This window comes from Pituophis catenifer, unplaced genomic scaffold (assembly GCF_029215685.1).
Source record: "Pituophis catenifer annectens isolate HBS135680 unplaced genomic scaffold, rPitCat1.0.hap2 SCAF_1, whole genome shotgun sequence".
Taxonomy (NCBI): Eukaryota; Metazoa; Chordata; class Lepidosauria; order Squamata; family Colubridae; genus Pituophis; species Pituophis catenifer.
Window position 1 is genome coordinate 134,154,417 of NW_027256881.1, and position 25,865 is coordinate 134,180,281.

A 25,865-nucleotide genomic window follows, 5' to 3' on the forward strand; every position below is an offset into this window, starting at 1 on the left:
CTATGCACAAAGTTATAAATAATTAAGTTAATAAGTGAGTTCAATTGTTTGTGCCAGATGAAAGAATTTGTACTCTGATAAGAGAATATTAAAAGAGTACAGAGCATATTTTGCAAATTCTATTAATGTAAATATTATACAAGTACGAAGCTCATACATTTCATGAATCCAAATACTAACATTATAGTCAATTGATAGACAGGGGAAGCTTCAAACTACAGGATGGATTTCATGTTTCCTTTTCAGGGCTTGAGGTTAGATTGCAACAGCAAGCTTGGCCTTGCTTTCGTTTATTAACAGATAAGCCAGAAAATGAAAAGAACTCTTGATCCTTCATCTTCACTATTCCTGTGGAACTTGTTATTCATTCCCAAAAGATTAAACATGACTAGACACATAGGAATAGATAAAAAGTGGACAAAGCAGGTTTTTCAACTTTTCAGTGGTTTCCACTGATTTCTACGAGTAAAATAAAGAGCTGCTTTTTTATACACCGGAAGTGAGTTTCCTTGTAAATTCTGAAACTGAGTAATTGTGTGAGAGAGAAGGAAGGAGGGAGGGAGAGGAAGAGAGAAAGATGCTATTCATCTGGTATCTAAGAAATAGCTTTTCTTGAAATAGCATTGAACAAGGCTATAGATAGGGAAACTAGTCTTCAGTAAATAGGAGCTACCTCTACTGATGTTGACATTTTTTATACAGATAACAGATATATACCATTGCAGAGAATGCACCAAAATATATTTATATCTTCCTCTTTATCATGAATAGCCACAGATACCTTTAATATAATGTTAAGTGACCAACTGGGCAGCCATGTGCAGCCATTATAGAAAGTAGTTATAGCAAGGTATCATTGCAGGCTATATTATCCAGCTTCATTGCATATACCCAACATAGTTTCTTCCTGATGCTCATATGGTGCTGATTTCTGCATAAAGAAGACTTCATTTATTCAGCTGGAGCTTCCATTATATAATCTGAATTTGAGGGGGGGAAGGAAGAAGTAATTTGGCACAAATAAAACCATAAACCTATTTGCATGTTGCTCCATCATGTTCTGCAATAAACTAAGAGTTTTTGTGTTTACATCAGGAGATACAGTAAGCCTATTTCTCCTAAAGATAATGTTTATTTTCACCAACATGAAAGCCCTTTTTAATATTCAATTACCTACTCTCCAAATGAACACTCCATTTGCTAGGGAAATTATTAACTCACATCATTTGTTTCCTCCCACAAAACACATCTGTCTGTAGTTCTCTCTAGAAGGAAGATTTCAGAACAGAATGAACACCCCAAACAAGAAATATAGCTTACTCGTTATTTGTCATTGAAAGACAGATTGGAAGATCAAATTTACGATAATGTGACATTTCTGCTGAAATGTGTCTATCATTTCTTTCCAGGGTTCCTGACAATAGCCAGGATCTATTTCTCTCTTTGTGGGTTCATTAAATATTTGGATATGTGGTATATAACATTTAGGTTTTAAAACAAAGTAGGAATGAAAAATCAGCTTATTTTAATAATAACAAAATGCCATTTTTCATTTCTTACCGTGAGTCATTTTCTGTGTATTTTAAAGATTACATCTTTTCCATTCAGTAAAAAAAAAATCTAACAGATAGACAAGCAAGCAAATGAAAGTTATAGCCCTTTAGCACATCATTTCTTTACCAATTGTAAATTTTCAACAGAAAGCAATTAATAATTTATCAATTCCCGTGACATATTTTCAAGGTAAAATTATGAAACAAAAGAATTGGTTGGGAAAGTTTTATCAAATATTACACTATGGTCCCCATATATTACATCCCACTTTAATTTTTTTCTAAATCACAGGTATTCTGGTGTTACAGAGTTTATGGTGTTCAACTAGACAGTACCAATTTACCAATTTCACTTTTTGTTTAATATAAACTGAATTATAACCATAAGTGGCCATCTTAAGCACCTTTTCACACTAATTCTATATCTGACCCATCTTTACTAGTGCCCCCCTGTGAAATGATTTCTATAGGATTAGAAGGAGAATTGTTATTGGAAAGCTGCAGCTTTAATAGGAATTCCGTGCACATTTTGTGAAGGTTGCTGCAAAGCTTACTCATCCTAAAGAGCAAAATTAAATTAAAACATTTGGCTCTAGAAAGGGTGACTTTTCATATTTTAAAAAAAAGTTTTCAGAGCGCTTTCCTTTCACCACTGTTTTTAATCAGAGAAACCAACTATAATTTAGCATTAGCAGTGCTTTCCATTCTCTACTGTATAAACCTGATATACTACGAAAACCCACCAGATAGTGAGGTGCTTATTGCAGTTCCTTCTTCTTTTGACTTCAGGCAGCGGGGTTTTCTGCTTCCATTTCTTGTTTTGTCCCTCAGAACCCAAAGCTTACTTTTGAATTATACTTTAAATATATTATACTAAACATGAAAATACTATTTAGAAACATTACTTTTCAGTAGATAGAGGGTTTAAGGCAATGCAAGATTTTTTCCTTCTGGTATTCCAGATTGACACAATGGTTTCCCACCCCCATAGTGCCTAGGGATTTACAATGTACATTCAGCATAGGGGCACGCCGATGACATATGCTGTTGGTCCTGAGTGCCCACTGAAATAATTGTAATATTTCCATATAAGGCATGATCCATAGGTGTGGTTAATTAACTTTGCTTTCATCTTACTGGTATATTCCCTAGAGATATAGCATTCTTTTCTAACCATCTTTTCAGACAAATACAAACCCCTTTTAAAAGGTGCTATAAATGGTCTTGAAAATATAAAATATAGCATCTATAGCATCTGTAATCATTGTTTTGTTGCTGTATTTCTAGATGTGATGTCTCTTCTTTGATTGAAGCTATTTGCCACAGAATAACTATTATGTCCCATAATTCTTTTTTCTTTTCCTTCTTCTTGCTGTTTGAACCATGAAGGCTGGATGCTTTCTTGCTCATTATTCCCTTTTTGAGTTCTTGTCATTGGAAACATCAGCACTAAAATGCAGGCAATATGAAGGGAGAAATACCAGGAACTAAGCAAAGAGACAGAAATAAAGAGTTTTGATCATTATATGATAATGTTTCAACACTTCTATATTTATCTACTTGTCAGAAAATCAGCAGTACAATGCAGCCTCTGTGTGTGTGTGTGTGTGTGTGTGTGTGTGTGTGTGTGTGTGTGTAAATATAGGAGATTATTTGGCTATCTCAGATTGTAGAAAATAAATAGCTTATTATCCTTCTCCCCTTCCAATTTTCCCATTCTGAGAAAGCCTGGCCATTTTCTAATGCCAGAAACACCATCATGTATAAGAGCCTTGGTGACGCAGCAGACTAAAGCACTGTTAAGTAACACCAGCTGCCTGCAATTACTGCAAGTTCAAATCTCACCAGGCTCAAGGTTGACTCAGCCTTCCATCCTTTTGAGGTAGGTAAAATGAGGACCCGGTTTGTGGGGGCAATAAACTGACTTTGTATAAAAAAGAACACCGCTTGGGGGGGGGGCGAAAGCCCTACTAAGCAGATATATACAAAAGTATGAAAGCTATTGCTTAACGCATTGTTAAGCCACCCTGAGTCTCCGGAAAAGGGTGGCATATAAATCGATCCAATAAATAAATAAATAAATGTGGTTAAAATATACAAATGGAACAGTGGGAAAATATGTGGTTGACAGGACTGAATTTGCTGACCGGAAACTCCTTATAAACTTTTTGAAAATACTTATTCCTCTAGTGTTTTTTCTGTTTTTCCAGTGTCTTCCACTACCATGATGAACAAAACATTTTCTTTGTTTGTGCATTCATTTTATTTAAAGGAAATCTCTGATTCTGTGTTAATTTCCTAAATCTCAATCAGGCACCAAACATCACATAACATTCTAGGCATATGAAATTAAAAAATGGATTACAGTATTGCTTTTTCAACTGTCAGCACATGTAAATAACTTCCTTTCTATTTAAAGTGGCATTTTTTAAAAGGATAAAGGATCAGCTTACCTGTAAAATGTGTAGGAGGGTTTTATAGAGAGAAGTACAAATGGCACAACTGTGTAACTTATTGCTATTTGAGTTGTGATCCATGTCATGATATCATAACATAATTTAATGGCTGGAGAATCAAGAAAATAATTTCTAATGTTCTTTCTAATCTAAATTTAAAGAAAGAGATGTTTAATTAGTAAATAAACATTTTTATAGAACAGGTAATATCTAGATAGATCTTAGAAAAAGCTATATTTAAAGGCAGATAAATAAAAAAATAGACAACATTACCTCAATTGGTGACTTGAGAGACACACCTTTTGTAAATTTCAATAAAAACTGGTCTGATAGATCCTTCTTGTACAATAAGAGGATTAAAACATGACTAATCTTGAGATTTTATACTTCTCTGAAATCTGTGCTGCATTTTCAGCTCAAAAAAAATTACAATACCTTTTAAATATGAGGTTTGAGAACTAATACTTAAGAAAAATAATTTCTTAAAGTATGCTTAAAGTATGTGTTACCATTTGTAGATGGACTTTTTTTAAATAAAATAATGCAGAAATAAAATAAAACAGACAGACTAATAAACACCTATGAAAAGTTGAAACTTGGTTGAAAATGTAAGAAATTTGGCTGGGAAATTGTTTATTTATTATTACCATCATATTTGCAAACAGTCTCTTCTCTGGCATTATGCCTGCCCTGCGGAATAGCATAGCCTTCAAAATCCAGATAGTCCCAACCTTACTGGTCTATGTGTAAGATATTAAATATCTTTTTTTTTTTTTTTTTTGCCCTGAGGCATGAACTCATTATTAAGGTATTAATCAGAAAAATGCGGGAAGAGCTTTAGGCACAAAGTGTTGTTTGATATCTTTGTTTAACTTGATGTTAACTGCTACAGTTACATCTGTGACAGCCATATACATTGAATCTGCAAATAATCAAATACAGATAGTCCTCAATTTACAACAGTTCATTTAGGGACCATTCAAAGTTATAACAGCCCTGAAAAAAGTGACTTGTGAACTGTTTTTCACACTTACGATCTTTGTAGCATCCTCATGATCATGTGATCAAAATCCAGATGCTTGGCAATTGACTCATACTTATGACTGCCGCTGTGTCATGTTATGATCTTTTGCAACATTTTGACAAGCAAAGTAATAGGGAAGCCAGATCCACTTAACAATTGTATTACTAACTTATCATCTGTAGTGATTCACTTAACAACTGTAGCAAGAAAGGTGGTAAAATGGGGCAAATTCACTTAAAAAATATCTCACTTAACAACAGAAATTTTGGACTCAATTGTGGTCATAGGTCCAGGACTACCTGTAATGCCTTAAAGCAATTTAATGATTTTCAAAAGTCTTTTTATTATAAAACAATTGTTTTTATAAAAAAAACTAATCTAAAATTTTAAAAATAAATACTAGGCAAGTTTTTAATTCATACATCTAATTCAAAAAAAGAGCACAACTACACTTTAACTGATATATAAGGGATACTTACTGTTCGTGCTGCAAGTGTCATTAGTACCCCTGTTAAGAAGGTTAAATAATATCCAGGATATACCCCATGCCAAATGGCTGATAAGATAAAAGTTTGTATTGTTGGACTGAAAGAGGCTCGTTCATAGCATACCCTGAAAGTTTAAAAAAAAAAAAAAAGCATTTTGTAGAAAGGCAAGAAGTGCATTTTTGCAATACCAAGGCCTTCCAGAAATAACATTTTTTAAAAAAATCCTTGAAAGTTCCAAGCAGCTGAGTTATCATTCAGGTTATAAAATCACTTTTAAGAAGTGATTTTTCCATAAAATAAAAATTATTGGAAATATTTAAAGTTAACTAGACAATCCATGCCCCAATGTGTCATCTTTTCAGAAACATTTGCTCACCTAAACAGAAACAGAATGACCACGGGTGGGCAAAAAAGCATTGGGAGTGGAAGCAACTATTGATTTCCTGCCAGCTTCCCCATTGAGTTTCTTTGTGAAAAGCTGACAAGGAGCTTCAGAAATCTTCCTCCCTCCTTCCCTCCCTCCCTCCAATTCCTGCCCCCTTCTCCATTTACTGTGCTTGTGGGAAGCTTGCAGGGAGAAAGTCAGTGTGGAGGCTATCAAAAACTTGCAAGTCCAAGGCCAAAAGGAAGTGGAGTGGGGTGGGAGCAAAGGAGTGTGCAGAAGTGTGGGTCAGGAATGGTATGTGGTGTGAGCAAGAGGTACTGTGTGGTTTGGGAAGTATGTGTGGGTATATGCAGACATGCTGCTTGAGGGTGGGTGTTGCTTAATAGGTACTGCACAGATCTGGGAAAACACGGAGGGGGGGCACGGAGTAGGAACAGTGCATGGGAGTGCTCAAGAGGTACAGAGCAGCACCGAAGCAGCCACAACTGCCCCAAATTTAATTCTCTCAGGAGTCACTGATTCCAGATTTTTTATTTATATATATATTATATATATACATATACATACACACACAATTGTATCCTGCCTTTACTATTTTTATAAAAACTGAGGGTAGCAAACATACCCAGCACAGCTTCCTCCTTCTATTTTAGACACATTCTGTAAAATGGCCCATCTGAGGTGCCTTGGTTCAGAAATTGGTGTCCTATAATGCACTGTTTTGCCCAGTTAAAGCTCATAATAATAATAGTATGTAGATATACTACTAAGAGAATAGCAATCAGTAGTAAACTATATCACCTTGACTAAATAATATCCTAGATGATAAGCAAAATTCAGAATTTATCCCCATTTTTCTCTTGTGCACTGCCAAAATGCCACCCTAGAAAGTCAGGCAATCCTGATGACCAAGATAGAATGAGATGCTGAGACTGCTGGGAGGAGAGTTGCCCCAGTCAAACCCATATATCTATCCCACATTGACCACCAATAGATTCTTGAGTACAAGAAACTGCAGAATGCTGGAAGGAAAACAAAACATTTCTACTATACATTTAGGGTCTAAAATCATTATTCCAATGCAGAACTTCCAAAACCAAGGAATCTGGGAAAATGTGTTTCTTGAAAATGGCACATTGTTACACCCATTCTAGCAACTGGCACCCAAAGGGACCTAGATTCTGAGGGATTTCTAGAGATTCCAACTCTCATTTATAACCATATACCAGCCTTTGAAATTAGTCTTCCTGAAGCAAAGGAAAAGGACAATGGATAAGCAAACAGAATAGAGTCAGGCTAAACCTTTATTAGTAGTGACACAATAATCCACAAATCTTTGGGGTAGCTTCATAATACTGAATTATCAGCAAGAGAATAATATATAAATTTCTGAGAGTAATTTTTATTACAATGGAATGTACATCAATCAATCAATGTACCTTTTGAGCCAAAGTGCTGTCTGTATATTCCAGTTATCAAGAAACATCTTGAAACTTGTTGAAAACTGCACATGAATAGAAGATTATATTATTTCAGCAAATATAAACTGTTTCCCAGTGAGATGGGCAGCATAATAATGTAATAAATAAAATAAATATTTCAGGGTCTTTGGCAGCCACCTTAAACCAGCTTTTTAAAACAATATTCTTATAGAGTATTTACTAATATGAAAAGGACTTGGTAACAAGAATTTCAGCAACTGGACATTTCCCATTTTAAATTAAGTTGTCCCAATTTATTACAGCAGATAATTTTTTTTAGTTATTTCTTTCTAACAACTTTCCACATTCCAGGGAGGATGCAGTAATAATAGAGAAGGTTATCCCTATAGCTATCTACATAGCTACGTTTTATATCTTTAATAGGCTATGAATCAAACATGTATCGCATTCTTTCCAATAACATTCAAATAGTATGTTGTATACTCTGTATCAGGGGTGTCAAACTTGATTTCATTGAGGGCCGCATCAGGGTTGTGTTTGACCTTGTGGGGGCATGGTGTGGCCAGGGTGGGCATGGCCAGCTCAACATCACTCATGTGAGGGGCACCTGTGGGGGCCCGAATGCTCTGCCAGAGAAAACAGACTCCTGAGCTCTGTTTTTGGCTGCAATGTCCTCCTGCAACCCTCTGCCAGCGAAAACAGAGCAAATCTAAGCACCCCGCAGGCTGGATTCAGCCCCCAGGCCTCGAGTTTGACACCCCTGCTTTATATAATATAGTTTGTAATTATAAGTAATATGTTAGGTCTGAAATCCTGCCTAGTGTAGAAAGGTGAAATATTACAGTTGAGAAAACAATAAATAAAGGCTAGAAAAGGTGACTGGTGGTAGGGCATGATCTTGACCATTAATAAGTGAATGTACTTATGTAGGTCGATGGGTTTATACTATAGAGTAATAAATCAAATAAATATTTTCAAGAGGCTATAGGCGTTTTAGTTTTTAAATTTTTTATTTGTAAATAACTTCTATCTTCACAAGGCATTTAAGTGTTTCTTTGAAAAAAAGAAAATGAACCACACATTATTTTGAAAAGTGTACTTCTGAAGTACTGAAGTACATAACCTGATTTCTATGAGATTTTGCTTTTATGAGGTTCTGTCGTTGGAAGGGGCAAATTTGTATTTTCAAGTCATATAATTCTGGTGAAAACACTGATTATACAGGTCTTCTGTAGCATAATTTTTTCTGAGAAGTCTTTATATTAATCATAACATCTGTCTCCAACAGATTAGAAGCAGCTTGTCATAGGGAAGGGGTTTCTTGTTTCCTACTAAAACAATAACAGTGTGCACATATAGTAAAGGGAGAATTTTCTTTTCTCCATTAATTTCAGTAAACATATGGTGCTTGCTTATATTCTTGTTGAGCAAGTGAAATTTAAAACCACAGAGAATTGTCCATACATTTTTTTTAAAATGGAAACAAAGCAAAATATAGTCAGTTTTAATGTGCCAGAAAACTCTTCAATTTTGTTGGAACAGATTAATGCAACTATGCCTTCATATAGAGATGTTCTATATATAAATGTTACTCATTCTATTCATAAGATAAAAGAAAAGGAAGAAAAGTCAACTTCCTCTACTGGAGTAAAAAAATAAGAAGTATTATTTGTATTATTTATTTCTATTTGTACACAACTCAGAGTCCCTCTGTGAGGAGAATGGGTAGTACCTAAATCAAGGGAGGGAGGGAGGAAGGAAAGGAAAGGAAAGGAAAGGAAAGGAAAGGAAAGGAAAGGAAAGGAAAGGAAAGGAAAGGAAAGGAAAGGAAAGGAAAGGAAAGTTGATGACAAGGAGGTATAATGACCTCCTGGTCTTTTTTTTTTAATACAGGTAATCCTCGGTTTATGATCACAATTGAGCTTAAAATGTGAATGTAAAAGAGCTGAATTGGCTCAAACCAAAGGCCTAACTAGTTTATCTCTATTTTAATAGTGTCCAGATGCTTATGAGAAATCAGTAACAGAACTTTAATACAATAAGATCCTTCTGCTTAGATTTTCTAGCATCTGTATTAAGAGACATACTGAGACTTCCATATGGGAGTGCAAATAGTACAGGTAGTCATTGACTTAGGATCATAATTGAAAAATTTAAGTGAGTTAATTGTTAAGTGAATTTTGACCCATTTTCTTGCCACAGTTGTTAAGTGAATCATTGCAGTTGTTAAGTTAGTAACATGGTTGTTAAATGAATCTGGCTTCTCCATTGACTTTGCTTGTCAGAAGATCGCAAAAGGTGATCACATGACCTCAGGATACTGCAATCGTCATAAATATGAGTCAGTTGGCAAGCATCTGAGTTTTGTTCACGTGAGCGCGTGGGGATGCTGCAATGGTTGTAACTGTGAAAAATGGTCACATCACTTTTTTTCAGTGCTGTTGTAATTTGAACGGTCACTAAATGAACTGTTGTAAGTCAAGGACTACCTGTACATCATTGCAATAAGGATAGTGAAATTCTTACTCATATTAAGCGCATTTCATCAGGGTAACACATTGCAACAAAGTAGTACTATACACATTATGTAAATAATATCCCCATTTGGAAAGTTTTGAACTAACCTCTATATGCAGAATTCGTAGATTTGAAATCAAATCCCAGTGTGGGACTCCATTTTTATCGTAACCTCTAAAGCCAAATCCAGCTGCATTATTAATTGCCTCTGCTGCAAGGAAAAATAAGGAATTGTAAAAAGCTATAAAAATATTATAAATGGTAGCATTGCTTTTCACAAAGAACTTTTAAAAAGTATATTTTGCAACTACTGTTGAAGTTATTACTAAACACCAAATACTCAATTTCTCCCTATTTCTACAATATATAACACAAATTATGAAAAAGTACATTTTAGACTCAGTACAGTCTGGATGTTGGCAATATTTTATATTAAAAATAAATTGTAAAACTATTAAAGGAATTCTTTTCCTAGAAGTTACGATAATTGAAAGTGTTAAATCATATGATTCATATGACTACTGGGTTTTTAAAAAGAGAAAATAGAAAGAAATATTTATTTCTATATTTTCTATGTTTTATATCAAATTAAAATACAGATAACTGAGTAAACAGTAGGATCCTTATTACTACCAGTGTTGAAATTAAGTATGATTCATTTTGACTCATTTGCCATTCCACAAACTGGATTTAAATTTTAAAAATGGATTTCAAAGTCAGATATAAAGAATTTCCTGCAGTCTGTTTAATCTTAATGTGAATTAAGATTATCAAAACAATTTGGGGTAAATTTAAACAAAAGAAATACAACTTTTAATATTTCATTAATAATTAATAATTGGGTATTACCTGGATTAAGATGGAAATCATAATTTCCATCAAAGGCTCCCAAGCAATCAAAATAAAGAATGAATGATATTGTGTATCCCGAGCAATCTTTCTTAAGACATTCTGCTTAGCTACCACACTATCACAAATCATATGTTTTATGTTTAAATCTGAGCTCAAAACACCTAATAAAACACTTTATTTGCCATTAAAAAACTAGTGCTTCTAAAAGAATTCCTTTGAACGTAGTTCTTCCTTGGCCCACAAGAGGGCACTCTATTAAACATATTCTTTCAGCATTGTTATAAAACTTGTAAAAGGAACACTCTCTCCTTCCCTTCCCCCCAAACTTCTTACCCAAAGTCCATGCAAAATAATACTTCGGCCTGGCAGCCATTAGTGACAGGTATAGGTAGATAATCTTTGTAGGAAAAGATGCTGTTGCTCTGAATTGGTCATCAATGTTGTATTCTACAGGGAAAGTTTTGCTAACAGTCATATGAAATAATAAGGATAGTCCACACACTAAAAGTTTCTGCGCCACAGCTATCTGAAACATGCAAGATATAAGACATTGTGAGCATCTTTTATACAAAAACCTTTTAAATTGAATTATTTATGACTGATTTAATATATGAACCATATTGCTCTTGCATGATTAAAATAAAATAGACTTTCAGGGATGGGGAACAATGGCCCCTTTATGACTTGTGGACTTCAACTTCCAGAATTCCTGAGCCAGCCATTTTGGTTCAGGAATTCTGGGAGCTGAAGTCCACAAATCATAAAGGGGCCATCGTTTACCACCTCTGCTTTAATTTAAACCCTACCTTTCCAATACCAAATTAAGACAGGGAGGATGGACTACTTGGCTAAAAAGAAAAGAACATCTATTGACTTGCAAAAGTGTCAAAAGAAAGACCAGGAGAAATGGAGGAATCCAAGGCCTGATGCTTCTGAAGACATGGCACTTAACTGTGTGTGCCGATAGAAATAATATAGCTTCCTTAGCTCTCTTCTATATAAACATGTATCTAAAAACCTGGCTACCAAAAAAAAAAAATGGAAATAAATATAATATTTAGGATCCTAACCGCCATGATTAATGGAAGGGTTGTTTCCTTGGGGTGTTTTTTTTTAAATTATTATTATTACTATTATTTCTAGTCAATGTAGGAGTCGCTGTTTTTAAAGGCCATTTTGGATTTCTTGTACATATTAGGGATGCATAGCACTCATCTATTAGGGCATGGGGCATTGTTATTGAACTGATTAGTTTTGTATATTCCTTAATCATATCACAAAACATACAGCTATGTAATGCGCAACTAGAGATTATATTCTTCAACCTTTTATAAGAATATTTTATACCTTTAAAGAAAAGTTGAGCTACACATGTGATATGAAAATATTTAATAGCCCACTACATATCAGCAATAGATAATCATTTTAACACATTTAATTTAGAATTATGTGACCATAAATTAGCATTCTATCAATATAACCACAGAATAAAATTTAAAAAACAAGAATGGCCTATAGTTATAGTACATCAATCTACATGATGTGCAACTTGGTAAATATAATAGTGATTTAAAAAAATATTTCTTACAATTGAATGTAAGTATGCTAAAACTATAACTTTTATTCCAGTATGCAGGTGATGTGTAGCTTTCTGGAATTTTATTAGCATCCTGACCCTTGTTCTTTGTTGTTATTATTTTTTTACTCTTGCTACACTAATTCATTTTGCTATTGTTGATATTTCTGCATATCTATGTAGGTTGTGATTCAGTTAATTACTGTATATGATTTTATTTCCTTGTCCTGTGCAAACAACATGATGCAAATTTATGCATGTCTTGTCAAAAATAAATCTCAATTGCTTAGTCTGGTTTGATGCTAAATATGTACACATGAAATTGCAATCTTAATATGTTTTAACTAGCAGCTTGCAATATGCTCTCAGACTCTATGTATTTGAAATATATTAAGAGAAGTTTATTCGGCTTGGCTATATAAGTGCAAAAAAAGCAATTTAAGGAAGAAACAAAAACAACAAATCCCTGGGGGGGGGGTAAGCAAAACCTGAAAATGGTATTTATTGAAATAATGAGAATCCTTAGTCTAAGAAGCCAAATAAACTTCAGTAGAGAATCTTTTTCAGAGGCAATATAAGACGACATAGTTTGGAAAGAAAACCTCACTTCTCTGCCTCTGAAAAAAGTTCTCATCAAAATGCATTAGACTTAAAAAAAGAAAAAAGAAATTGCTTTATGACAAGGCTAAGGCTTTGCTTTTCTATCTTTCTTCCTTAAAAATGAACCCACAGATGTCCTTTCTCATTTCTTACATTTGCTTCTCTCAAAATTTCACACAATCATAAACTTTGTTTACTATAACACCTAACACAAATTATAGGAAGACAATAACGACATCAGAAAGGCCAACCATTAATATATCCTATCTAAAATTACTAATCACAGAGGAAAATGAAATAGTATTTTAGAGTTTTAATTCAATTGAGCTAAATAGGATATCAAATAGTACTATATATGTCAGCATTTAAATTCTATGTTACTAAATTGTAAACTGTAAGGGATATTAATCAAAAACATACTTTTATCTTGTTGTTAGGGCATTTTATTTCTAGGTCTAAAGTATTAAGAATTGCGGTGTTTAAACAGAAACAATGATTAAATATGCTATTCCATTTTTACTGGTAAATCCAGCAAAGAAAATAAAAGGTCCAACTGCAAATATACAAAATGAATATGCAACTGAAAGGATGTATAAATGGGTAATTAAATTCAATAGCAACCATAGAAAGAAAATTTGAAGAAAGAAAGAAAATTTTATTTGGAGGGGTTAACAATATATTTTGAACATAAACTGTTTGATATCTAGAAATTACGGTAATTAAATATTTTATCAGAGAGATGATTCAAGATTAATAATTGATCCCAGAAGATACTTTGAGTTAATTTATGAGAAGTCAGAATTGTGAGCTTTAATTTATGAGACAGTAACTCATGGTAACAAAAATGCAAGCAGCATTTTAGGTAATTCCAATAGGATACAATTTTAAAATGAAGCAAGATTCATGTAAAAGATAAGTTTCATCAGCAATGTTGGATATTTATCCTACGGTTGAGTAGGTAATATATAAAAAAATCTATGTTTGTGTCTTTAAATGTTATAGGAAGAATGATTGGCTGTGCTATTATCAGGCAGCCATAAAAGTAGACAGGAAGCCTGGGAGCTCATGCTCCTGCTATTTGATGATTGATCTTCTGAATGTATATTTTGTCAATGTTTGTTTTGATATGTTTAGCAAAGCAAAGCCATTTTCTGTAATTCCTCCTCTGTAATTTCTGATGACATAATATCATACCCCCCCCCCAAATTCTAAATAGAAGTTCAAGAAGTTCTTGCCTCTATACAAGGTTAATAGATCCAATATCTTTTGCTCAACTAAAATATTGGATCAGCAGTTACAAATAATAATTATAGTAGTAAAGTAAGCTAATACATGACCATGTATATAATCCTCACACCCACATACAATAATTTTGCAGATTACATTGTTGAATCACTATGCCAATCAATTTGTTAGAAATTTTAAATTATTATAGAAAATGTATCATTATATTTAGTATGCTGTAGCACATCATACATAAAATATACACCTGCCTGCTCTAAATAGACATTTGCTTCCTGGAGGAGATAATTTAGAAGAGCAACCTCCTAAAATGATAAAAGGTTGTCTACAATGTTTCAATTTAAGAACAATTGTTCATAGAAAAAATCTACTTATTGATGGGAAAATAGCTTACTTTGGTAACTCTAACTGCCGTTCCCATGAGAAACTCAGAACTGATAACCATGTATCTTTTCATTCATTGAATTTATATTCTGCTCCAGAAAAGAGAGCTCTAGATAGACTACCTTTTTAAAATATGGTAGTAGTTTATTTTCTGGTAGAATTAATATGTATTTGCTCATTTTAATTAGGATGCTAAGGGTTCCCAACCAAGAAATGGGGTTTTCTGTGGTGGTCCTCATATTGTGAAATAAGCTCTCCTGGGGTAAGACTTGGATCATCAATAAAAGCTACAGCTAGCACAAACATACAGTCATACTTCTAACAAGATACTCCTGACATGTGAGAATAATCTTTATCTTTAAAATGCTGCATTGGCTGCTAGATTTCTAGATCCAATCAAAGGGGCTCATTATTCAAGTGCTTTAAGGCACTGCATGGGGTTGTATTTACCAGACTTAAATCTGCCTGTCCTTAAATCTGGTCTTTTACAGAGGGTCTATTGCAAATCTCCTCTGTGAGGCACATGAGATGTGGACTGGCACCCACTTTCTCTGTAGCAGCTCCCTTTCTGTGGAATAGTCTTCCCCAAGAGAGACAGATGTTCCCAGCACTACCAACATTTCCCAAACAAACCAAAAGAGTTTGTCCCAGCATCAATTTGGCTCTTCAGTTGATTTATTTATGGGCAACTGTGATCACGTTTCTGTACTGTTTACTGATGCCATTATTTTAATTGATTGTGCTGGGTCTTATATTTTCATTTTGACTTTCTTGTACCCTATCCAGAATTTGGGGGGAGTGGTCCATTAAATATTGTAAAATAAATAAATAATGTACATTTGCAATATTTAATGGACCACTCCCCCCAAAATCTGGATAGGGTACAAGAAAGTCAAAATGAAAATATAAGACCCAGCACAATCAATTAAAATAATGGCATCAATAAACAGTACAGAAACATGATCACAGTTAAATAAATAAATAACATACATTTGCAGTTGGCTCATTTTCATTTTTAACTGAATGTAAGAGGTCTACTCTTTTTTTTTTTCTGTGTAAAGTACTGTTATCTTTAGATTAGAAAAATGAAGGTTATATACTATGTACAGTATATTTGGCAACAGGATTCAAGAAACCTGTTTTTGGTCCGTGCTGAACTCATTCATAAGGTCCTGGGCAAGTACTTATTTCATTTTCTTTATAAATAAGATGAATAATACTGATGAACATGATAATCGATATATCAAATACCTTATTTCTGATATACCATTATTTCAACTATGTATGTCAATGTTTAGTAATAAACTATTTATATGGAAAGGGGCTTTTTTTGGTCTTGTTTAATGTTGAAAAGTAAATTCATGACTGTGCTTAAGATCTAAAGTATTGCCTAGCCCTAGTTCTAATTCATGAACTTCCACTTAAGTTGTTAGCTCCTATCATAGGCTAAATACATGAACCAATAACATTATATATAGTAAAAGCAGCCATTCCCGATGTAATGCACTTTCCAAATATGTTGACTACAATTCTCATAATTCATTTTCCTAGTTTGGGATTGTAGAGGTTGCAAGTTCAATCGATCTGGAGGGCAGCAAGTTGGGGAAGGCTATTGTACCATGTGGTATCTGCTTTACAGTATTTCTTCTTTTAGAAATTAGTTAAGTGAAGTGCTTACATCAGGTGCCTCAATTTTGCATCTCACTGAAATCAGCTGAAATACAGTAACTAACCCTCAGCCCACTGGACTTTAACTCAGGCTCTTAATGACTGAATTAATTAAATGATGTTTTAATTAAACCATTTCAATGGTTGGTTGCCTCCTCAGAAAATGTCATTACTTCAGTAAAATCTTCCAAGTGTAATAAAGTTTGTTGTGCTTGGATTCATTAAATACTGATGATTAAACTGCAAGGAATCAAGAGCCAAAAATATTTATATGAAGCCAGAAGCAAAGGGGATTTGTTCCCTAGGAACATGGGAATATAAGAGTAGCTGAAAGCTGTAAGAAGAAGAAACTTACGAAGATAGACAATAATTTCAGACAGTTGACACCAACTTTGAGCACCAACAAATGATAGCTTGTAAAAAGGTATAATAGGAGTGAGATATGAAAATCATTTTAAAATGTTGGCTAGTGTTCAGTTAACATGCAATTAGCAAATAGACAATGTTATTTTAAACTTGTATCATGCACCTAACAAAAGGAAAAGGGGCATTCGTTAATTTTATGTTACAAAAATGAAATTCAAACCAAAAAAAGGAAGCTTATTAGATTAGGCAGGACACCGTTCTTTCAACTAGAGCTTCCCATTTGCTGATCCTCATGGTGCAAGAAATGTAAACTTTAATCTAAAAATGTCTTTGTGTATTCTTTGTTTTTTAAACCAGCATGAGAATCCAGCAAAAAAATAATACACCACCCTATTTTACACAAGCGTTTCAGCAACACAAAGCAGAAGTGAAACTTTTACATAACCATATAAAACTGCAAGTTGCGAAGGGAAAATGCAGAAGTCAAGAGCCGCACCATTCAAAGGGTTTCCCCAAAGCACATAATACGCTATGAAAGACAGCCAGGTTTCTCTTAACACCATTGGGAATGGGTGAAGGATGAAGAGCACACAGTTTTGTTTGATGTCAGAAAGATAAGGCAGCATAAACAACAAAATATGTTAAGCAGATAAGCAATACAATGAAAAAAAAACCTTACCTGTTCTGAGTAATTAAATCACATTTAAAGTAGTGTTATTTATAGATCCTCACTGATAGATGCACTTATTTATACAGCAGCATTTTCTAATAAGTCTTTATAGAGAGGAAGTAAACATCACCCATTTATCATTATTTGTTTATATTAGGAATCAAAAACAATTTTTATATCTGAAGTCAGAACTGAGAATGACGTTCTAAAATTCCACTTTTTTGGCTTCTGTGAGTGGAAACTGGTATTTGCCAATAAATAAAACCTCTGTGAGTGGAAACTGGTATTTGCCAATAAATAAAACCAACATACCATCATCTTCATTTTTAATACAAGAAACCAGCCAACAAATTTGTTTGAATATTGGCTGTAGAAATGGTGAAAGTAGAATCTTAATGCCGTGGATAGTCTGGTGCACAGCAGACTATAGTGACATTTTGTGACTCAACATCCATGGGATGCATTAGTTACATCACTTTGCAAATTCTTCTTGTTATTGTTGTTTAAAGCCTCTCTCTGTTGGGAAAGATGCAAACTTTCCCAAGGAATGAAGAAAAGAGGGAAAGATATTTTTATTGCCCCAAATCAGAATCAACCAAATGGGAGAGGAATTGTAAGTAAAAAAAAAAAAAAAACCATTTAAAAATTCTCAATGTTTTATCAAAAAACATTCTTTGAATGTATGAAGAAAAATAGAACCCTATGAAATAAAAAATGAAAATCCTATCTAAACTTTAACAAAACAACTATAAAGAGGTCACCTTATTAAAACAACGTGCAGAAAAACAGCATCCAAAACATTTTGGCTTTTGTTGCTTTATCTATTATTATTTTGCATCCACATCTTAAATTCTATCAGCTAACCTATTCTATAAGTGTTTTAAGAAAAGGGTGGTTGTACCAATTAATGAAATTCAAATAAAATACTGCTTCAGTTCTGCAACTGTAGAATATTGCAATTCTGTACATCCTTTATTTGGAATAAGTGCACTGATCATTCAGCGAAGAGTTATTTAATTACAAGTAAATTTGAATGCATCAGAACATGTAAACTGCAACTTTTTGGGGGGAGGGAATAAATTTCCTTTATCATTCAAGTCAGATACTGGAAGATTTGTGCACAGTTACCCCCATTATGCTAAAATAAACTGGTATCTGCTTCAAAATATCAATTAATTTTGATTGTAATACAGATAGTCTTCGACTTACAACAGTTCATTTAGTGACAGTTCAAAGTTAAAATGGCGCTGAAATAAGTGACTTACAACCATTGCATCATCCCTATGGACACATGATCAGAATTCAGACACTTGGCAACTGACTCATATTTATGATGGTTTCAGTGTCCCAGGGTCACATGATTACCTTTTGCAATCTTCTGTTAAGCAAAGTCAATAGGAAATCCAGATTCACTTAACAACCGTGTTACTAACTTAAAAACTGTAGTACTTCATTTCAACCTCCAGAAGTTGTGAATTCTCCAACACTGGAACTTTTAAATAAGAGATTGGACAATCATTTGTCTGAAATGATATAGGGTTTCCTGCCTGAGCAGGGGGTTGGACTAGAAGACCCCCAAGGTCCCTTCCAACTCTTTTATTCTATTCTGTTCTATTTAGCAACTGTGGTAAGAAAGGTTGTAAAATGGGCAAAACTCACTTAGCAACTATCTCACTTACCAACAGAAATTTTGGGTTCTGTTATGCTCATAAGTCAAGGACTACCTGTACTTGAATACATCAAAAATAAATCATACTTTTTCAATACCTTTTCTGACTCAAAATATAACATTTTGTGGCTTCACAGAGAGCATTCCGATAAACCAACCTATAGCTGCACAAAGAACATTTTACTGAATACTTAAATAGGGGTGGGGAATTGTGGTGGATGGGAGTGTGTTTGGGGATTGTTATGTATGTTGGACCTGGTCTTTGGGTGTTAAGTGAATTTTGTTGTATGGGTATACACTGTATACACGTACAATAACAATAAAGTTATTATTATTAAAATATGCTAAATGATGTTATAATTTTTATGCCATAAGAATTGTAACATGGATTAAAGTTTTCATTTAAACTACAAATAAAATGTGTTTGATTTTCCATTGAAATCTAAACTAAAAATGCATTTTTATGACAATTATTAGAGAGTATTATGAAAAATAATGATGCTTGTTTTCAAATACTATAAGTATATGATAGCTCTGGGAGAATGAGAATAATGTAAAAAAAAATACAAAGTAGAATTGCATTATTTTCCTTTCATTACAAAGTGCAGTGCATTAAGTATTTTTTTTTTTTACATTATAAGTAATTGTTAAAATAAAGCTTCTTAAAATAGCAGAGACTGGGTTGGATTCAGCATTATAAGGGCTTGCAACACAAGACAATTTTTTTAAAAAACTTGTCACTTGGTAAACTTAATATTTTGGACACAAGTCCCGGAATTACAAGCTTATAGGTTTTAAGACATTACAAACAATATTTATTTCCCCACATTCATATTGCATATCCACATGCATGAAATTTTTGTTTAAAATGAAATGGTGCTATGTGAAACTGCTTTTGATTAATTAATCCTTGAGAAAATGCATTTTTGTTTAATGTACAGAGATATTCAGTGTTATGATTAGTTATTTGTTCTATAAAATGATCGTATACTTCAGCTTAAAGCAATGACGCCAAAGTACATCTAATGCCTGTAACCACTACAAACCTTACAGCGTATGAGGAAGTGTTTACAATTGCAGAACATTTAGTGGTTTATGATTTTGAAAACTAATACAACTGGCATTTATACTTATCAGTGATTACTAAAACCAGTGTTTGCACATCACTATAAAATAACTTCTCTTCATCCTTGACTAAAAAATAACGGAAGGGGAATCCCTTAATGTTGCCTGATATTACTAAGCGAGGTATGCAGCTAACAGAAAATAAATAGGCTGGACTAATCTTCAGAAATGGCCAATAGTGGGTAAAAAAGAATTTGAGAGAAGGAAGAAGGGGGAATGCTGGAAAGCATACATGTGGACTTGAGAAGACATTGTACAGCACTATGAGAACTTAGAAAGGGGAGAGGGAAAAAAACCAAAAAGAAGGGAATGAAAGGATGCTTAGTTTAAAAAAAAAATTAAAAAATAAAACATGTCTAAAGAAGTTATATTCTCGTCTTGTAAGGAAGCATCCAAGGCTAAATCCAGAATCTTCAGCATGGCTCTTTTAAGGGAGGTGAAAGCCTCTTTTCAGAGAGAAATTCTAATGGAAGGTATGTATTAAAGCAAAGCTGAGCAAAGACTTCAGCTAAGAAAAACTAAGTCAAATTGATAAATACTAGTTGGAGGGGAGAGTCAGAGGAGACAGGCTTTTGATTTAAATACAGATAGTTCCTGATTTACAATCAAAATTGAGCCTGAAATTTACACAATTTATAAGTTGTGCTGATTGTTAACTGAGTCATCATGAGAGTGACCCAATTTTACCATATTTCCTTGTGGTTATTAAGCAAATCAGTGGTCGTTCTGCAAATTCACAGTCGTTAAATGAACCCACTGTCTGCAGTGGATTTTTTTTTTGCTGGAAACCGGAAGTAAACAGCAGTTTCCAGGAAGAAATGTCATAAATCGTGGTCACATGATCATGGGATGTTCTAAACAGCCTTAAATGCAGGTCAGTGGTCAAGCGCCCAAAATGTGATCACGTGACCACAGGGGGTTCCTTCCATCAGAACTTTGAATCCAGGTTGTTAGAACCTTCTGGTCGGTCCATCATAACTTCAAATGGTCGCTAAGCGACTAGTCATAAGTTGAGGTCTACCTGTATATATTTAATTAAACATATGGTTAATTAAAGTTTCAGATTTCAAGAGAAAAGTCTGATTTGGAGTATATAGAATATTTCAAATGATGGAAACAATTCAAGGAGTTAGTTTTTCCCAACTTGTACTTAGTTAAAGAAGGAGCCATCTGAGCCCAGAAAAAAAAATCAAGGTCTTGAAAAAGGTCCTGGCAGATGAGCATCCATATGCACTTCAAATCACATTTCTGCCTTTGAATCTGAAATGCTATGCAGCACTTTTAATAATTAAATGAAGAACAGATAAGCAAGATATATATTGTTTATATTTTATATCCGAGTGTGATTTTTAAATTAAACTCTGTAAATATCTTTTGGTTCTTGTTTTAAAACTTAGTTACAAGTTCAATGGGATATTTAAGAGGTCTTAAAAAGTCTTAGAAACACTACAAGAGGAATGAAAAGTCTACAAGGTTAAGGCAGTGCTTATTGAATGGAAATCAAATACCAGCAAAAGTTTGAGAAATAAAAGCAACTTGCATTGATTTTTTACTGATAATTTTGATGGCAGTACATGGGATGAGATAAACACAAGTCCCAAGCTTTTCACAGCCCACAAGGTCCAAAATTATGTATCTATGAAGAATATTGACCTTTAGATGAACTCAGTGCTTGATTATTGAAGAGAGAACTATGTCATTTATGAAAATGATCCAGATACAGCTTGAGAGTTATGCCTGTGAAAAATGCAGAATGCAAACTAGACTTCCCATGCAAACACAACAGCACCATCGCAATAACAATAGATCTTACATTTGGGGAGGGGTCTGTTTGTTCATATTTTATTTCTTCTTTCCCATTTGCTTCCGACTGTGTCAGTTGATATGATCTGCCTTCAATGAAAGTAATATAGTCTTTATAAGAGCATAATGGGCCTGCCAGGATACCCATGAAATTACAGTTGTAACTTAAATATTCCAGTAGACTTGGCATGCGTCTGTAATTCAAAGACAAGCAACTGGTGAGATTTTACCTCTATTTTAATAACAAGAACTCTGCTACAAGATATTAAAATACCATACAGTGATTGGTTATAGATGAACTGTCTAGCTGACAGAAAACTTCATAGATAAAAAAATTGGGATTCAGAACTAGTTGATTAGTTGTTTATAAAGGATCCTATACTAGTCAAAAGATCAAGCAGGAATGGAAAATTTGTGGCCCTAATAAAGATTGCTGAATTAAACTATCTTGATCAGTTTTAGCCAATGGTAGTTATGGTTCATCACTCATCATTTCCTCCTTGGATATAATAGGCACAGTATGGTACGTGATTCATTAGGCAATCTGATTTCTAGTTACTGGAGAAAACCCAGGAAATCAGACTAATTCAATAGCATGCTACTAGAAATTTACTTCAATAAAACAAGGACATGGGAGTCATACTCCAACAATGAAATGCAAATTGATCTTTCTTCAGCGTTAATACAGGTAGTCCTCGATTTACAACCATTGGTTTAGTGACCATTTGAAGTTACAGTGGCCTGAAAAAAGTGATTTACAACTTGTCCTTGATCTTAGAACTGTTGAAGCATCCCCACAGTCACATGATCAAAATGGCATGTATTTACGATGCTTGCAGTATCCAAAGGTTATGTCATTGACATTTGCAACTTTCCCAGCCCTGCTCACAACAAGCAGAGTCAAGGGAAACCAGATTTGCTTAATGACCATGTGATTCATTTAACTACCGCAGTGATCAGCTTAATAATTGCCTTGCTTAACAACTAAAATTCTGGTCTCAGTTGTGATCGTAAGTCGATGACTACTTGTAGCACACCAAATAGTTATTTAGTTTGCCTTTATGCTGCTTTGTTTAGTTTGGCCCAAAGCGCTATCTTCATATCATTGTAAAAAAAGATGGAAAGCACCCAAATGCACGGAATCCAAATGCATCTGTCTCCTGCAAAGCTGCTGACAGGCTGACTGACAGATGGAATCTGAGGCAGCCGTTGACATTAAAACAGAGAAGCACTTACCTCACGGCTAAGCATTGCTGTGATGGCGATAGTTCTTCCTCCTTTCGGAACATTCCTGCACATGAGCAAGAAAGAAAAAGGTAACCCATTGGGGCTGCTGCAAGAACCACAGATACATTTGAGCTGGGACTATGTTCTGTTTCTCTCGCTCTCGCTCTCACTCTCTCTCTTTTTTTTTTTTTTTTTTTTGCAGGATAGTCATGAAGAGAAGTAATTGCAATCTGAGACCAAACAATAAGAGCAACTGATGCTAGCAGGGATTTGAGAGGACACGTTGCCAGCATTCTAATCCTCTTTGTGATTAAGCTAGGATGGGCATAGATTGGGACAGCGTTATCAGTCCAGATTTCCTAATCAGATTATTACATCCAGATGCTTGAGATGATTCAGAATTTTGATTCACTTTAGGGGGAAAAGGCCGTTCTATGCATGAGCAGAAGCCACTGAATCATCAGGCTATTTTCTTCAAGGTCTAAATGCTATTTAATGAAAAGATTGCCATTATTTCTTGTTTTCATGTTCAGATCAAGCAAGCTAATCAAAACATGCCATGGCTACAAACTCAGTCTTAACCGTGATCGCTTCCACGATCTGTTTTCAGATGACAAGCTAGGCCAAATCAAAACATGATTTAGTATATCATGCAAAAGTGCTATTTCTTGTACCTTTGGATCAGAGAGACTATGATTTAATCTTAAGTAATTAACTGAAACAAAACAATGTCAAACTCCTAGTGTATGTTTCTGTCCCTCCTCAAATAATCATATGTAATGTTAAGCATGTTGCAATATAGCTTGACAACCAGTTTGGTGTAGCGGTTAAGGCCTCAAGTTAGAAACAGAGGCCGAGTCCTAGTCCCACCTTAAGCAAAGGGTGACCTTGGGCCAGTCACTTTCTCTCAGCCCTAGGAAAGAGGCAATGGCAAGCCACTTAAAAAAAACTTTGCCAAGAAAACTGCAGACAGTTTTCAAGAATCAGACACCATTGAACAGAAGGGAAAAGAAACCACACAACTAGAAATGTAAACTGAGATTGATTTAAAACAGTGAGTAGAGCCAATGTACATGGCTCCATATCAGATGGCATAATCAGATGACTGCTAACTGGGAGCAAAGAGTCATGAAAATCCTAACTCTCTGCTGCTATCTAATGATTGTCCAGATTTTTGCAGTAATGGACAGCTTTAAGTGGCAAGAGACTACACTATTATAGGGCTGTGGAGAACTGAAAAATTATTTGAATGAAATGATTCAGATTTTATGAGAGCACAGCAACTTCCTGCTGTTCATTAAAGACTCCCAAATTCTTAATGTTTCTGCATGAGCTAAAAAAAGGATACACCTACTATAAGAAATTTGCTAGTTTAATGTTAATGCAACTTGGAAGACTGCCCATTGCTGCCTCTAATATTTCAGAGAGGGAGGGAGGGAGGGAGGATGCAAGCATGAGGCTTACAGCAACCTACCCACTTAATGCTGATCCACAATTAATGCTATATTCTAATACAGCCATTATCTCTGTTTATTTACAAATAAAACCAACTGACTTTTCTGGTTTAAAAGCATTCTCTTTTTAGCTCTTCAGTTGTCTAAACTAAACACCTAATTATCATTATTTATTTAGACTTGTAAGTATTTTCATAACTCTATACAATTTTTACTGCTTATTTTTTCCAACTTGTAGCTTAGTTTAATTTTCATCTACGGTGCTTTTGTATTCTATGCAGTTTTTAATATGTAAATTTCCTTGTGTTAAATCTGAAAAAAGTTGACATTATTGATTTAATGAATAAAAATATTCAGCAATACAATTTGCACATTTAAAAATAATTATACAAGGCAGCAAGAACTAAATAAAAGAAATATTGGTTTAATGAAATCATCACAAATACTGGTTTTGTCAATAAAATTCCACTGGCTTTATAAGAAGAAAAATATCATATATTCAACTGATTGAATATCCGGTATATGGATAGAAAATAAAAGGGTTTTCCAAGATTGAAAGTTAAATGAATAGCTGGCCAGAACACACTGTTCTACCCACAAATTTAAAGAAAAAATTCTCCTCCCCAATTTGTGTTAAAAATTTAAAGAAGGAAGTCTTTTCTCACCCCCAATTCTTACCATCATGAATTTCATACGCCAAACTTGTAATTTTCTGAGTAATTATCATCATTGGGCTGTAACAAAGATGGAGAAAGGACAGGAAATTTAGATTTTTAAAAAATAAAATAGTACTTCTCTATGGCAAGATAAGGCTGAATGAGAATATTCATGAGTGTGTGTTTGTTTTTTTAATTTGCCACTCAAAAGAATTCTTCATTGGTAGGCTCAGGCAGAGAGAAACAAAGAAACCAATGGCATTTACACTGACAGGAAATGATATATTTTCAAAAGGTTTATAGCTGATTTGCTTGAGAAGTCACAGAGACTGTTCAGAAAATGAACACATTTCAGCTCAATTATTCCTCCCTCCCTAATGGAGGAAGCTTCCATCCTTCCTTTATCACAAAGCTTTATTTGATTAAGTCCACAAAATGTCTAATTATGTTTCAAATGGGGATATCCTGATTTGAGGACAAAATTAATCACAAATTAAAAACAGGACATTTTAAGTTCTTTCCTTCAGGCACAAAAAGGAGAGGAGAAAGAGAAGCATGCACGAGCTTGACTTTCAGACATGCTTATTCTCATTATGTAAGCAGTCAGCTACATGCATATGCACCATTCCCCACTGCTGCTCCCGCCCTTTGACACATATTTGAGATTAAAATCTAAAGATTTTCACCAAATTTGTTAATCAAACCAGA

General features: G+C 34.1%; 1 protein-coding gene across 1 annotated transcript in view; it reads right to left on the reverse strand.

Moving 5' to 3' along the window:
* Window positions 1-2,814: 2,814 nt before the first annotated feature.
* Window positions 2,815-25,865, reverse strand: part of MBOAT2 (membrane bound O-acyltransferase domain containing 2) — an 83,692-nt gene continuing 60,641 nt past the window's right edge. The window contains exons 5-13 of the mRNA XM_070955279.1: window positions 25,180-25,235; window positions 23,057-23,111; window positions 21,831-22,014; window positions 11,051-11,243; window positions 9,973-10,076; window positions 7,346-7,410; window positions 5,513-5,645; window positions 4,007-4,158; window positions 2,815-3,040 (exon numbers count right to left, since the gene is read on the reverse strand). Coding sequence (XP_070811380.1) covers window positions 2,815-3,040; window positions 4,007-4,158; window positions 5,513-5,645; window positions 7,346-7,410; window positions 9,973-10,076; window positions 11,051-11,243; window positions 21,831-22,014; window positions 23,057-23,111; window positions 25,180-25,235 — 1,168 coding nt within the window. The remainder of the gene's footprint in view (window positions 3,041-4,006; window positions 4,159-5,512; window positions 5,646-7,345; window positions 7,411-9,972; window positions 10,077-11,050; window positions 11,244-21,830; window positions 22,015-23,056; window positions 23,112-25,179; window positions 25,236-25,865) is intronic.